The sequence below is a fragment of the Chanos chanos genome, chromosome 3 (genome assembly GCF_902362185.1).
Source record: "Chanos chanos chromosome 3, fChaCha1.1, whole genome shotgun sequence".
Taxonomy (NCBI): Eukaryota; Metazoa; Chordata; class Actinopteri; order Gonorynchiformes; family Chanidae; genus Chanos; species Chanos chanos.
This window is the reverse complement of record NC_044497.1, coordinates 15,019,661-15,031,931: the sequence shown is the minus strand read 5'-3', so window position 1 is coordinate 15,031,931 and position 12,271 is coordinate 15,019,661. Positions and strand designations below refer to the sequence as shown.

The 12,271-nt window shown below is 43.1% G+C and overlaps 1 protein-coding gene across 1 annotated transcript in view; it reads left to right on the top strand.

Moving 5' to 3' along the window:
* Window positions 1-10,780, top strand: part of vav3 (vav guanine nucleotide exchange factor 3) — a 58,844-nt gene extending 48,064 nt beyond the window's left edge. Inside the window, exons 21-28 of the mRNA XM_030768984.1 lie at window positions 1,399-1,464; window positions 1,932-1,966; window positions 2,156-2,272; window positions 3,325-3,412; window positions 4,031-4,157; window positions 7,716-7,796; window positions 9,009-9,160; window positions 10,736-10,780. Coding sequence (XP_030624844.1) covers window positions 1,399-1,464; window positions 1,932-1,966; window positions 2,156-2,272; window positions 3,325-3,412; window positions 4,031-4,157; window positions 7,716-7,796; window positions 9,009-9,160; window positions 10,736-10,780 — 711 coding nt within the window. The remainder of the gene's footprint in view (window positions 1-1,398; window positions 1,465-1,931; window positions 1,967-2,155; window positions 2,273-3,324; window positions 3,413-4,030; window positions 4,158-7,715; window positions 7,797-9,008; window positions 9,161-10,735) is intronic.
* The last annotated feature ends 1,491 nt before the right edge of the window (window positions 10,781-12,271 follow it).

The window sequence follows — 12,271 nt, the reverse complement described above, 5'->3', positions numbered from 1 at the left end:
GTCTCTACAACTCCTCGAAAGGGCTGCATTCAGCTCTGCACGCTCATACAACTCCCTGAGTGCGTGCGGGGGCATTCTGTACGATTTCTTGAACTCTCGTGTGCTGTTAGGAACACATAAGCGAGGAAAACATCATCCAGACACTTGGCAAGATAGTTTTATCTCTCTGAAGTCTGAGCTTAGGTTTAAAACCTGTTCACTCAGATTCATGTTAAGGTGTTTATCTAGTTTGAATATGAACTGAATATAAAAGTCGTGGCTAGCCTCCTATAGGCCAGTGGCTTTGCACCGGTTGGATGGGAGTCACGTAAACGCAAACGTTCGTATCACAGGTAGCCCGGAGACAATTATTTCTGCTCTGGTGCCAGACGAACACAATGGCTCACAATAATTTCATTTTGGGCTTTTGGCTGCCATCTGTTTACTCTAACAGGGTTATGAGTTTAATCATTATCATGTGCTAAATCTGCAACGGATAACCAATAGCAGAGCCCTCTAAGAAGCGCTGATAAAATGTCATTACGCTAAATGTATTGCGGCCGCTTAAGGATCAGGTTACAAATCGAATTTGTTCAAGACGGGGCAGATGAGACTGAAATGCATTTTCTGCTTCAGCTGAAAGACAATCTGAAGAAAGGGGAGCCAGCTTTACAGAGTGCCAACTTATAGTTTCACATAATGGTCAAGTTTATTGAGGCAACACAAAATGCACTGCCATCATTGCACATCACTGCATCAGTGGCCAAGTTATTGGTTTGTATCGCGTTACTGTCATCATAGCAGGAATAATGGAATGAAATTGAGCGTTATAGAATTTTTTTAAAATTTATTTTTCTTTTCGTGTAATTATAGGTTACGTTCGGTCAGTCAGCATAAAACACTAAATTACCGCTTCTAACGTTTACTCAATTTCATATGTTATGAAATCTCAAATGACCGATGGCCAGCTTTCACGCGCATCTCTCAGAGTTCATTCATTTGGCAAAGGCTCAGCGAAGTGGCTTATTTAGCCACGCACGGCGAGTTAAAAACCGTGTTTACTCTTGGGGACAGATTTATCTTTTTCTTATTTTCAATGCCTCCTTATAAATCAGCCGTTCACTCGCTCTGGTACTTCAAGATATGCTTTAGTGTCATTATCATTGGGAGACACGGCCTTTTTCTACTGCTCCTCTACTCCCCCTCCTCCTCCTCCCTCACCGCCTCTCTCTCTCTCTCTCTCTCTCTCTCTCTCTCTCCTTTCTTTTCTTTCTTTCTTCCTCTCCACAAGCGCTGTCTCAACAATAATTAACTCTGGCTGTAAATTTGTACCGCAGTGTGTTGTGAGCTAATTGTTCTTGAATTATTGAGAAGGAGTTGCCCAGCTGAATGTAATGCAATTATCCGTCATGGTTCCAGGGTAAAGTCTTGACGACGGGAGAAGTTGGCTTCTTTCCAAGCGACGCAGTGAGGCCGTGCCCATGTGTGAGCAGCAATTCATAATCGCTTTTTATATGCCTTAATAATAATTTACGTTTGGCCAAGTAAATCAATATGTTATTTTCATGATGGGACATCATGTAAGCTTCCTGTTTTCAGTTGTTGTGTCACAATCATTAATAAGCAATTTTTTCAAAAATATTATTCTTAATTTCTAAAGTTAAATACTTTTCATATTCAGTATATTTTAGGATACAGACATGCATATTTGTGCCTTAGGTGACCTGTGATAAGTGTCATAAATTGTTATGATTACGACTATGAAGATAAGGCAGTGTTGGCAATCTTTATGAGTGTCATTAGAAAAAACTGCCTGTGGCTGTAAAAAAAGAACTGCCAAATCAATGTATGTTGCCCATGGGTGAAAGTAAGTTCTTTTAAACAAGTAGAAAATAAGTGCATGTTTGGTTGGATTTCACCCCATTGATATTCTATTACTCTGTCTTACTCAGCTCCCCAAACCGGTGAATTACTCCGCTCAGCCGTGGTATGTTCACACAGTCACATTGTCTTTGTCTGTTACTGACTTTATATTTTGTATATATAACTGAATGTTATTTGTTTATTAAAGGCAACCTTGACGTGTTTACTGTAAAGTCTGTGCTATAGCAGTATTAGCCAATTAGCATTGTTAGATGCATGTTTCTGGTCATTGACTTGTCTATGTTGTCTGCAGGTTTGCAGGGCTCATGGACAGAGTGCAGGCTGAAGCAGCGCTCATGAACAGAGGGAACAGCACCTACCTGGTCCGGCAAAGGGTTCGAGAGATCAACGAATACGCCATTAGCATCAAGTAAGTCAACATGCTAGGCTAAAAACATCTGTTTGAAAACAGTGCGATGACACCATCAAATGATTTGGAATAGATATCCAGTTGAATCACTTCATTTCTTCACAGGTATGTAGTATGTTTAGATGTCTTGCACTTTTTGAATAGTCTGTGTTAATGTAAAAATGTCTAAATGTTTAGCACAGCTCTCGATGTCTAAATTTCTTTCAACACATATGTCAATCCTTATCTCCCATTAGAAATTCTCTCTGTGACGGATGGTAAAATTTCCCCTAGCATTTCTCCATGTCTTGTTAAGCCATTTCTACAACTTGGTCAGAAAAAAAAATGTTTTGTGTCCCCCCCCCCCCCCCCCCCCCCCCCCCCAAGTTTCTTTCATGTCAGGAATGAAGTCTTAATTGCCTCTGTGAGCGCAAAACAGAGCTAGAGAATAGAGCTTGTAGAATGCTGGGTGATGGGTCAAGGTTATTAAACATAGACAAAGAAAAGAAATATATAATCATTTGACATGTTTGTTGAGACGGTAATAAAAGCTTTGAGATCATCAATAGGCCTTCACTTTTTCTCAGTGGAACAGTGTACATTACACTGCCAAGCGGCAGACACACACACGAACAGCAAACATTTATTGTGGGACGAAAAAAGGACACAATTCTGAGTACCATATATATATTTCAGTTCGGAATAAGTGCTTCATTGCATTCACAGTAATCTCATTTATACTTTGCCGACAAAGTGCATGATTAGAGATTTAAACTGTCATATCACGTGTCACATATCAATTATAAAAGTCATTCCAAATAACACTGAACACCATTCGTGTTCTGCTCTCCTCGGAGAGTAAAACCAGTGGCTGGAATTTATCCATTTTGGCCCCTGTGTCGGCGCTAACAAAGAGCCTTTCTCCACTTTATTGACCACCTTCTCTCCCAGAGTCAGGAGCTTTTTTGGCCAATGCATTACCATGGCAGCGAGCCCCCTGAGGAGGGGGAGGGCTCTTATCGATCGCAGTGATCACCAGAAAATTACACTCATAATTTATTCATCACCCACAGGTATAACAATGACGTGAAACACATCAAGATCTTAACCAAGGATGGCTGTTTCCACATCGCTGAGAATAAGAAGTTCAAGAGTATATTAGTGAGTGATTTTCTTTTTTTGGCTTTTTTTCTTCAATAACCGCTGTGTTCTATACGATGCTCTGTGTTTAGATCTTTAATGAAGTGTCAGAAGCCTCATATCCTCTGTGGTTGGGATATTGTGAAAATAAACATTTTCAGGTCCACATGTTCTCTAAATTGATAAGAAAGAAGAGTTTTTAAGGGTAGATAAATGAATATAAGTGCTATTTTAAATAAATCAAAATATATTGTATTAGGATTTTCATTTTATCCAGTTACGAGATGCCCGTTATTACCTCATCCATTTTCTTTTTTAACGAGCCTTATATATAAACAGCCTTTTCACGTCATTATTCTGTGTGAGACTCAAATGCCTTTTGTCATTTGCTTTTGAAAGCACTTTTAGATTCGATTTTGCAAATGCCACTTAAATAACATTATTGGATTTTGAATACCGCAGTCTTATTGAATCTTTCCAAGTATTTTTCTGAGCTCTTGGGCTTTCTACTGGGGGGGATATTTACCCGCTATTGCCTGTGTGAGCTGGAACAGGACTCTGTGTCTGTGTTTGTGTCTGTGTGTGTGTGTGTGTGTGTACAAGTGAATTTAATTTCCTGACGGTGTGTCTTTAATGCAGGAGCTGATTGAGTACTACAAACATCACTCCCTACGGGAAGGCTTCAGGAGTCTGGACACCACGTTGCAATTTCCCTATCGAGAACCAGAGAATGCCGCTGTGCAGCGCTCCAGACCTGGGGGAAACAGTGAGTACCACACTCTAAACCCAAACTCACAGACCTTAATAAAGCACCAAAATGCTCACAGCAGCCTTAGAAATCATTAACACTGAACACTGCTTCACATTTCTCTGTCTGAGCCATTTGCTCAGTTACATTAACAATGTGTTTTTATGTCACCTCAAAATCAAAGAAGTTTGCCACACGCCAAATCTCAGTCTTTAAACGGTATTGCTTGTTGTGATTTTATTTGCCGAAGGTTCATTCGGCTGAATTGCAGGTAGCGTTGCTTTTAGCGGTTTCTATGGTCCCTAGGGCCGTTGCTATGGCTGCAGTGGCTATGAAGTCTCATCATTAAAGAGTTTGAATTGTCTGATGTTCACCTTGGAGCTCAGACAATAGACCAGGCTCTGAACTAGCCTCTGTAACGTGACCAAGCCCTACAGAGGCACAGCAAAAACATCTTAATGAGAGACACACAACATTCTCCCCCAACGCCAGTTATTTTGATAGAACTACTGTTAACAAAATAGCATTTCTATCACTCCATATATGCTAACATATAACATAATGCAAATATAACGCAAAATAATAGTGAAACAATGCCACAGTAGTAGAAGAAGTAGTTATAGTGTATTTCTAATATTAATCTTTTTGGAACGTTTCATTTCAGTTCAGTTTGTGGCAGCTTCACCTCTGTAGTTCTGTATGGAGGATACTCATTGATATGTGTAACAAAATAAGTCCACGTAGAGCTTTTGTATCGAGTGTACACAGGTCGTTCTATGCGGGTCCTGTGCAGTGTTGAAACGGTTAAATCTAGAGGGCAAGCCATTAGTGTACTCGTGGTTACGAGTTGGTCTCTGAGTCTGATTGAGACTTTACGACGCATCGCAATCAGCGCTTAGATGAGATTTCATTGTAGCACCATATGTCAGTGTGTGAAAAACAAGAGAGGAAGGGGGCAAAAATAGTCCACGGATTGCTGAAGGTCGTGCGGAGAGTGGAAAATGCTTCCAGATTGCAAAACTGCATTTTCCTCTCAGAGTGTTTGTCACTCAAATGTTTCACTCCTCAAAGACATGGAGAGAAAAAAAAAAAAAAAAAAAAAAGTTGGGGCAGGGGAACGGGGATGAAAAAGTGTTTTGGACGTGAACCCCTGATTAAAGAACAGAATCGCAGCCTCCGTTACTGTTGTTCTTCTCCTTTACCTATCCCTAAGGCTCACTCTCATTAAATCCCTCCCTTTTTTTACATCTTCTTTTTCTTTTTCTCACTTTACCTGATTGTGTAAATGCAGAGTTGTGCTTTTTTTTTTTTTTTTTCTTTTCTCATCCGAAGCAGGATTTTTTTTTTTTTTTTTTTGCTGTTCCAGTTCCAATCTGGTATCTTTCCCATAAGAGAGACCAGGTGAGCATTACACAGGGGACTAATGTAGAGGATATTAAGTGGAACTATCTCTTCCTAATGGGGCTCAGGTCCCACATGGACAGTGTTATTAGAGAGGATCGTGTGAAAAAAAAAAAAAATGCTCAGCAGAAATGTAATCTATAGACACTTAAAATTCGGCTCATGTCTCTCCCGCAGTCTCTGTCCCTTTAATTGAATCGGTGGCCAGTGTTTGTCTGGAGTCTGATTCTTTTTCATTAGGCACTGGGGTGGGTGTGCTCTAAGGGCCTGCAGATGAGATGTGAGAAGATGAAATATTTAAAATTCATGCCTCTCTTCATTTATGTTCCATACTTGAAATTATATATATATACACACATATACACACACACACACACACACACACATATATGACATTTCTCAGACGTGTTAGGCTTTCCAAACTCTTTAGCAAATCTCTGGCTGATATTGTAGAGGGTAAGAATAAGCTTGTATCTCAAACGACAGATCCATAATTTGGATTATTTACATTACGGAACACGATAACACACCGACAACAGAGCGAGGGAGCATTTTTGTTTTAAAACGAGTGCATGGCCCTCCATGAGTGTTTTGTTTTCCCCCCTCTCTCTCTCTCTCTCTCTTGCTCGTTCTCTCTCTCCGTCTCCGTGACAACGTGGACTGAATCCAAAGCGTGCGCCCCGACGCTCGTCAGCCTCTCTGACATCATGGGTGTGGAGGCTGAACAGAGAGGAAGGTGTTTGGAGAGAAGACAGATCCAAGCTCATGAATAAATGCATAGTTCCAGTCAGGCCTAAAGGGGGGAGGGGGGGGACCCCTTTAAAAAATCTACCAACAGATGTCTGAGAAAACAAGAGGCAGAAGCATCTTCTGCTACGCTCAGTCAGAGCTGTAGCCCCTTTTGCCCAGAGAGAAAAAGACAAAGAAAAGTGGAACAGTGGGTGGAATAGGCTTTAGTGTTTTATCTTGTGCTTATATTTGTATCGAAAGTTTTTTTTTTTTTTTGTCGGCACACAGCGGTTCTTTATGTTTTGTTTTTACTTTTTATTTATTTATTTTTTTTATTTTAGCTTATGACAGACGTGCCCACACACATGAAATGACAGACCCAAACTCTGTGTCTTTTACTCGTAGAGCACGGTAAAACCTGAGCCTTTGTTAGCTGCCAGCACAGGCCAGTCCAACGGAATGGAATCTTGGTGTCATGTTGTTGGCTGTCAAAGCCCAGACTTTTTTTTTCTGCCGTTTCAGAATTTCTGGTCTTGTCAGTAACACCCTTCAGGGGCTTGTGTTGGACTTTGTCGGTACAAACTAGTTACATGTTTCAATCTGCACCTGCAAAGAAAAACAACACCTTCTATTGCACCTCATCTTAGAGCAACAGAGACGGTGCTGTTCCTGTCTTCTTTTTGTTTTGTTTTTCAACTTTAGTTTTATTTATTTATTTCGTAATTTTCTTTTAAACTTGTGAAAAGTGGAAAGGAAAAAAAAAATAGCATTTGCTTTGCTGTTAGGACTCCAGCATTGGGATACTAGGGCATTGTTAGTTACACAAAACTCCACAGACGAGACGAGGAAGAAACATATTGTGTGGTTGACACACACACACTGGCGTTCAGTGTTACCGGCCGGCTGCTCAAATAGAGGATCAGATGGTGTTGGGAGCTGGTCTCTCTGCTGGGGTGAGGAGCAGCTGTTGCTATAGCACGTCTTTGTTATGGGAATACAGACTCAGCAACCCAAGGAACTGTACCAGCATTACAATGTTCCAGAGCCTTGCAAAAAACCCCAAAAAAAACCCACAACCCAACTAGCTCTTGCTCCCTGTTTCCGTTAAATGTAGTCCAATCAGAGCCTTCTTAGTCATGGCTCAGTGTATGATTTACGCAGTGCTAAACCAGTCTTCCACCAAGACATTTTTCTTTTCTTCTCTTTTTTTTTTTTCTATTTGTTGTTAAAAATAAGGAACACCTCTGTTAACTGGCCATCATTTTGCTCAGTGATTTTGAGTTTTGATTAAACATGCTTTATCTTTGCTTCTTTCTCTCTCTTTCTGTCTGTCTGTCTCTCTCTCTCTCTCTCTCTCTCTTTCTTTCTTTCTTCTCTCTCGTTCACCTGGCTGCTCCCTCCCTCACCGCCCCTCCCTGCCTCTATACTCTTGCCTGCCTGCCATAGCCCCATTGCTCTGTGGGCTTTCTTTTGTAACTCCTGCCGGCTACAGCTTTGTTCCTCCCTCCTCTGCTCCCTTCTGGTCAGGTACAGGTACCGTTTTTCTCTTCCTTTCATTTCAGCTGCTTTGCAGTCTGAGCAGGTTTAGCCTAGCTCAGTTCACACACTCTCTCTCTTTCTCATTCCCTATGCATTTGCCAAGCATTCCATCTCACCCTCTCTGTGTGTTTGTGTCTGTGTGGTGTGTGCGTGACGTGTGTGATCTGGTGGGGTGGGGCGGGTGTGTGTTCTGTCCTCATTTGTGTTGTCTGTGTGGGGGGTTGTGATTCATAGCTTGTCTAATGTTACAGACACTGTTTTGTGTGAAAACATTGTATGTCATTTGCTAACTGGATGTTGCCAACCGACAACTGACTCTGTCAGTTGTTATCTCAGCTTAAGCCTCATAGGGTTAGATGTTTAGTTGTTAAGACCAGTTCAGTGCGTTTTAGTGCTTGAGTTATTTTAAGGAGCAAGTGACTTATGAAGGGGAGGACAAGATGAACACGGCTGACACGTCCAGCCTTATATCTCCCTCGTTTCATTCACCTCATGCGTGGAGCGTGACGGCAGGGTAGGGGTAGCTTGCGCCCTGTGCGTAAAGCGCAGCTTTTACAAAGTGGTTAAAGACAGAGTGCTCTGGCACACTGCTAGGTCTGGCTACAGGTTTTTCCAGCCCCAAGCTCACAACCTCAACCCATCTCTCAACTTCAGAAAAAAAAAAAACAAAATTCTTTTTCACATTTTCCAGCCGCGTTCGTCCTTTTGAATTTGATTTAAAAGAGGAAAAACAACATTGGCATTTCATCAGTTGACCTGAATGTGGAATCCTCAGAATGGAGGAGAGTAAGTGCTCTCCCTACCTCCTTTGAAAGCTCACGCAATGTGATTAACCCGACGTCTGAGCGCGGATTACGTTGTTGACACATCTCGAGACATAATCAAAACAGCCCTCTTCATTTTGATTGGATCCGTCCCAGATTTGTGGGGAATCATTTATTTAAAGTGGATGGTGCTGAGACCAGAGTGAAGCTTAGTGATTATATGCATCCTCAGGGAGCCCACCGCTGTCTAAGAATGAAGGGGAGCTGGGGGGTGAAATCCAAAAAGATGCCGCATTCAACATTTCCCTCCATTTTGTGTTTGTGCGTTTACCTTCTCCTCCTCCATATTTCCGTCTGATCCTCCCACACTCTGCGCTCACTCAGGCCTTACTAAACCTCTCATCTGTTTGTCTTTTTTCTTTTCCTCCCTCACTAGTGCTCACCCCGAAGGTCATAGGAGTAGCCATCGTGCGGTACGATTTCAGCTCCAGAGACACGCGGGAACTGTCGCTACAGGAGGGGGATGTGGTGAAGATTTACACCAAAACTGGGGCCAACGGCTGGTGGAGAGGGGAAGTCAACGGCAGGGTGAGTAGAGGACAGAGTGAGAGAGGGGGAGACACTTGTGACACTAATCCACACCAATACATCAGATACACTATAGAGTTTAGCGCACTTCATGTCTGAAAAAGTGAACCACTGAAAGAGCAACAGCGAGAGAGAGAGAGAGAGAGAGAGAGAGAGGGGGGAAAAGAGAGAAGGTGTCTGACCCCTAATGGATGAGCTGTTAATAGTACCAAATCAGACACAAACACGCATTGTGTGATTGTTCCTCTTGCCTTTGTATTAAGAGTTTTTTTTATTTTTTTTTTTATTTTACAGTCATGCTGGTTATCCACACACTTTTTGCACTTAAACGGAGGGAAACACTGTCAGGCGAAAAATACATTGATAAAAGCTCTTCAGAGAAGCAGGGGCTAAGACACAATCTGACAGCCCACTCAAATTCAATACAATAAGAGGCAGCATTTCACGCTAAGCCCCAACAGCTTATTTGTACTGAGAATTCATTGGTCTGTCAAATGTGTTCCACTACTCTTAATCCTCATATATAATGCTTTCATCTCTGGGGCCCCAGCAATAATTTAGTGAATAAAATGTTCAAAGTTTTTTTCTTTTCTTTTTTTTTTTTCATGGATGCCAGTAATGGATGTTGTGATCGCTGGTTACATTCTCAATAGCTCTTGCTCCTACTCCTATTGAACTAGATGGGTCTGCCGCTGAGAAAGAGCGTGTGGGTGTATGTGTGTGTGGGTATGTGTGTGTGTGTGTGTGTGTGTGTGTGTGTGCGTGAGGCTGCTTAGCACTCGGATCCCGCGTCAGGCCTCATGTAGTCTCTGGCCCCGCGCTAACTGCGAGGTTCCTGTCAGGAACGGACCCCCCAGTTGGAGGGAGAATTGGGTGGGCGGCAGCGTCACAGGGGCTGTAAATGACTTTGTGGGATCGGGAGTAAGGGATGGAGCCCGTAGAGTGGGTGCTATTAGACCCTTTCACCCCATTTCTCTCTCGTTTGTCTTTCTCTCCCTCTCAGTGAGTTATATAACTGGAGCGAGTGCTCCAGAGCAGCGAGTCAATCGCCCACTGTAGCATTTTTTTATTTTCCCAGTCCAACGGTGTCCATCAAAGCCTGTAAACAAACAGACTAACAACTCTGTCAAATGTACTGCCTAGTCCTCATTCACCTCCCCTAACTTTTACACACACACACACACACACACAATGCCCATGGTCAAACACACATACACACACACACACACACACACACAATGCCCATAGTCAAACACACACACACGCATTCACTCACACAGTGCCCATGGTCAAATACATTCACACATGCATGTAGTTCTCATAGTCACACACACATTTAGTTGACATGCCCTATGGTCAAACAGTCACCCATATCCATAACCACACTACACACACACACACAAACACACCCACACATACATATACGTGGAAGCCGTGTTATACACACACCTACAGTTACATACACTTTGCACACGTACCGTGTGTAGCCACTGGGATGACGCAAGGTCCCTGTAAGACTCTACTGTAGTTGGCCTTCTTTAATCACTCATTCTCTCTGTCTGTGCTCTGCTTTAGGTTGGCTGGTTCCCCTCAACCTACGTTGAAGAAGCAGAGGAGTGAGAGAGTGTGATGGACACAGAGTGCAAAAGAAAATCAGAAGGAGAGAGAATGAAGCAAAGGGTTTGGACGGGACCAGATTTGAACTGTACTGAACTGAACTCACCCTTAAGCCTCCAGCCTTACCTTGGATGATGAGAACCCAGTATTGGTCAGTGCTCCCAGCATCACTTACTCTCCTGATGTGCTGAGAGATTGAGAAGTGGGCTGGTTAAGTCCAGTTGTGAGAGGTGATTGGCTGAGTTCCAGATGTAGGGGAGAGAGAGATTTTCCTACTTGTCCAGCCTGCCGGAGCTGCAGAGTTCCAGACGATACCCCAGGATGTCCTCCGCACACTGGCCAAACACCATCGCGCCTCCTCACCCGTCTCCTCACTCCTAATTCCAACCCCATTCCGTGCCTCTGCTCTTAGTGCTGAATATTTGAGTGCCGTCTCTCCCGTAGCTGGTCTCTGCCGAGCTGGGGACAAGAAAGAGAAAAGGAGAAAAGAGAAGAAAAGCAGACTAAGATAAGACTTTGTCTCCTCAGAAGTGAAAACGTGTGTCCTGACCTTGGCTCTGTCCCACTTCTCTACTGTTATTGATGACTCCATCCTCTGCCCCCTGAAACATGCGCGCGCACACACACACACACACTCACACACACACACACACTGAGCTCGGAAGGGCTCGGCAAGGAGACAGCTAGAAGAGGGGGCCTTGGTTAAGTTCCTCCCCCCTGTTCAAGATCAGATTAAGATCACATCCATCCAGGGCAGAAAAAAAAAATCAACCCGGTATCCCGTAGTATCGCTTCCCGTAACTGATCACCCGACGTTGGGTTTTTTTTTTTTCTTTTTTTAACTGGTTCAGTTGATTCTTCTTTATTTCCCTTCTCTGTACCTCTTGAAAAGGATCGCTTGTTGTTTTTATGTTTCGTCTGTTTTGTTTCGCTTTGTTTTGGTGTGTTTTGGTCTCGCTTATCTCAGGAGCTGCTGTATTGTTGGCTGTCACAGATTGTTTATCTGATTCGCGCGTGACTGTGTTGTCGGGGAACATGCGAGAGGGGGTGGCGGCTGTTGACAGGAAAACAAAAGCGATAGCTGTGACAGGGCCTGTACGTACAGCTCTTTCCACGAGGCCTCGCCGTCAGCGGCTGCCTCCCCGACTCCGCGACGCGACGCGGAGCGACACTTCTCGCCGCTCCGCGTTGCGCCGCCCAGAGGGGCATTGCGTTACGCGCGGTGCCACGGAAAAAAAAAAAGGCCTCTTCTTAATCCTTTAATGAGAGAAGGGGATTTGCACACATTTAAAAGAATAATTACTAACCACAAAACACTTTTTTCCTGAAAACAGCAGTCAACCAGATAATACAGTATAATGAATACTCAGAGGAACCACTGAAACACAGATGATTCAGAGCTGCTGTAATGGAGAGACTGAATGTCTTTTTTTTTTTTTTGTCCTCTGTGTGATTGACAGGTTCATGAGCTTTGTCTAGTTCTAAAATTACCTA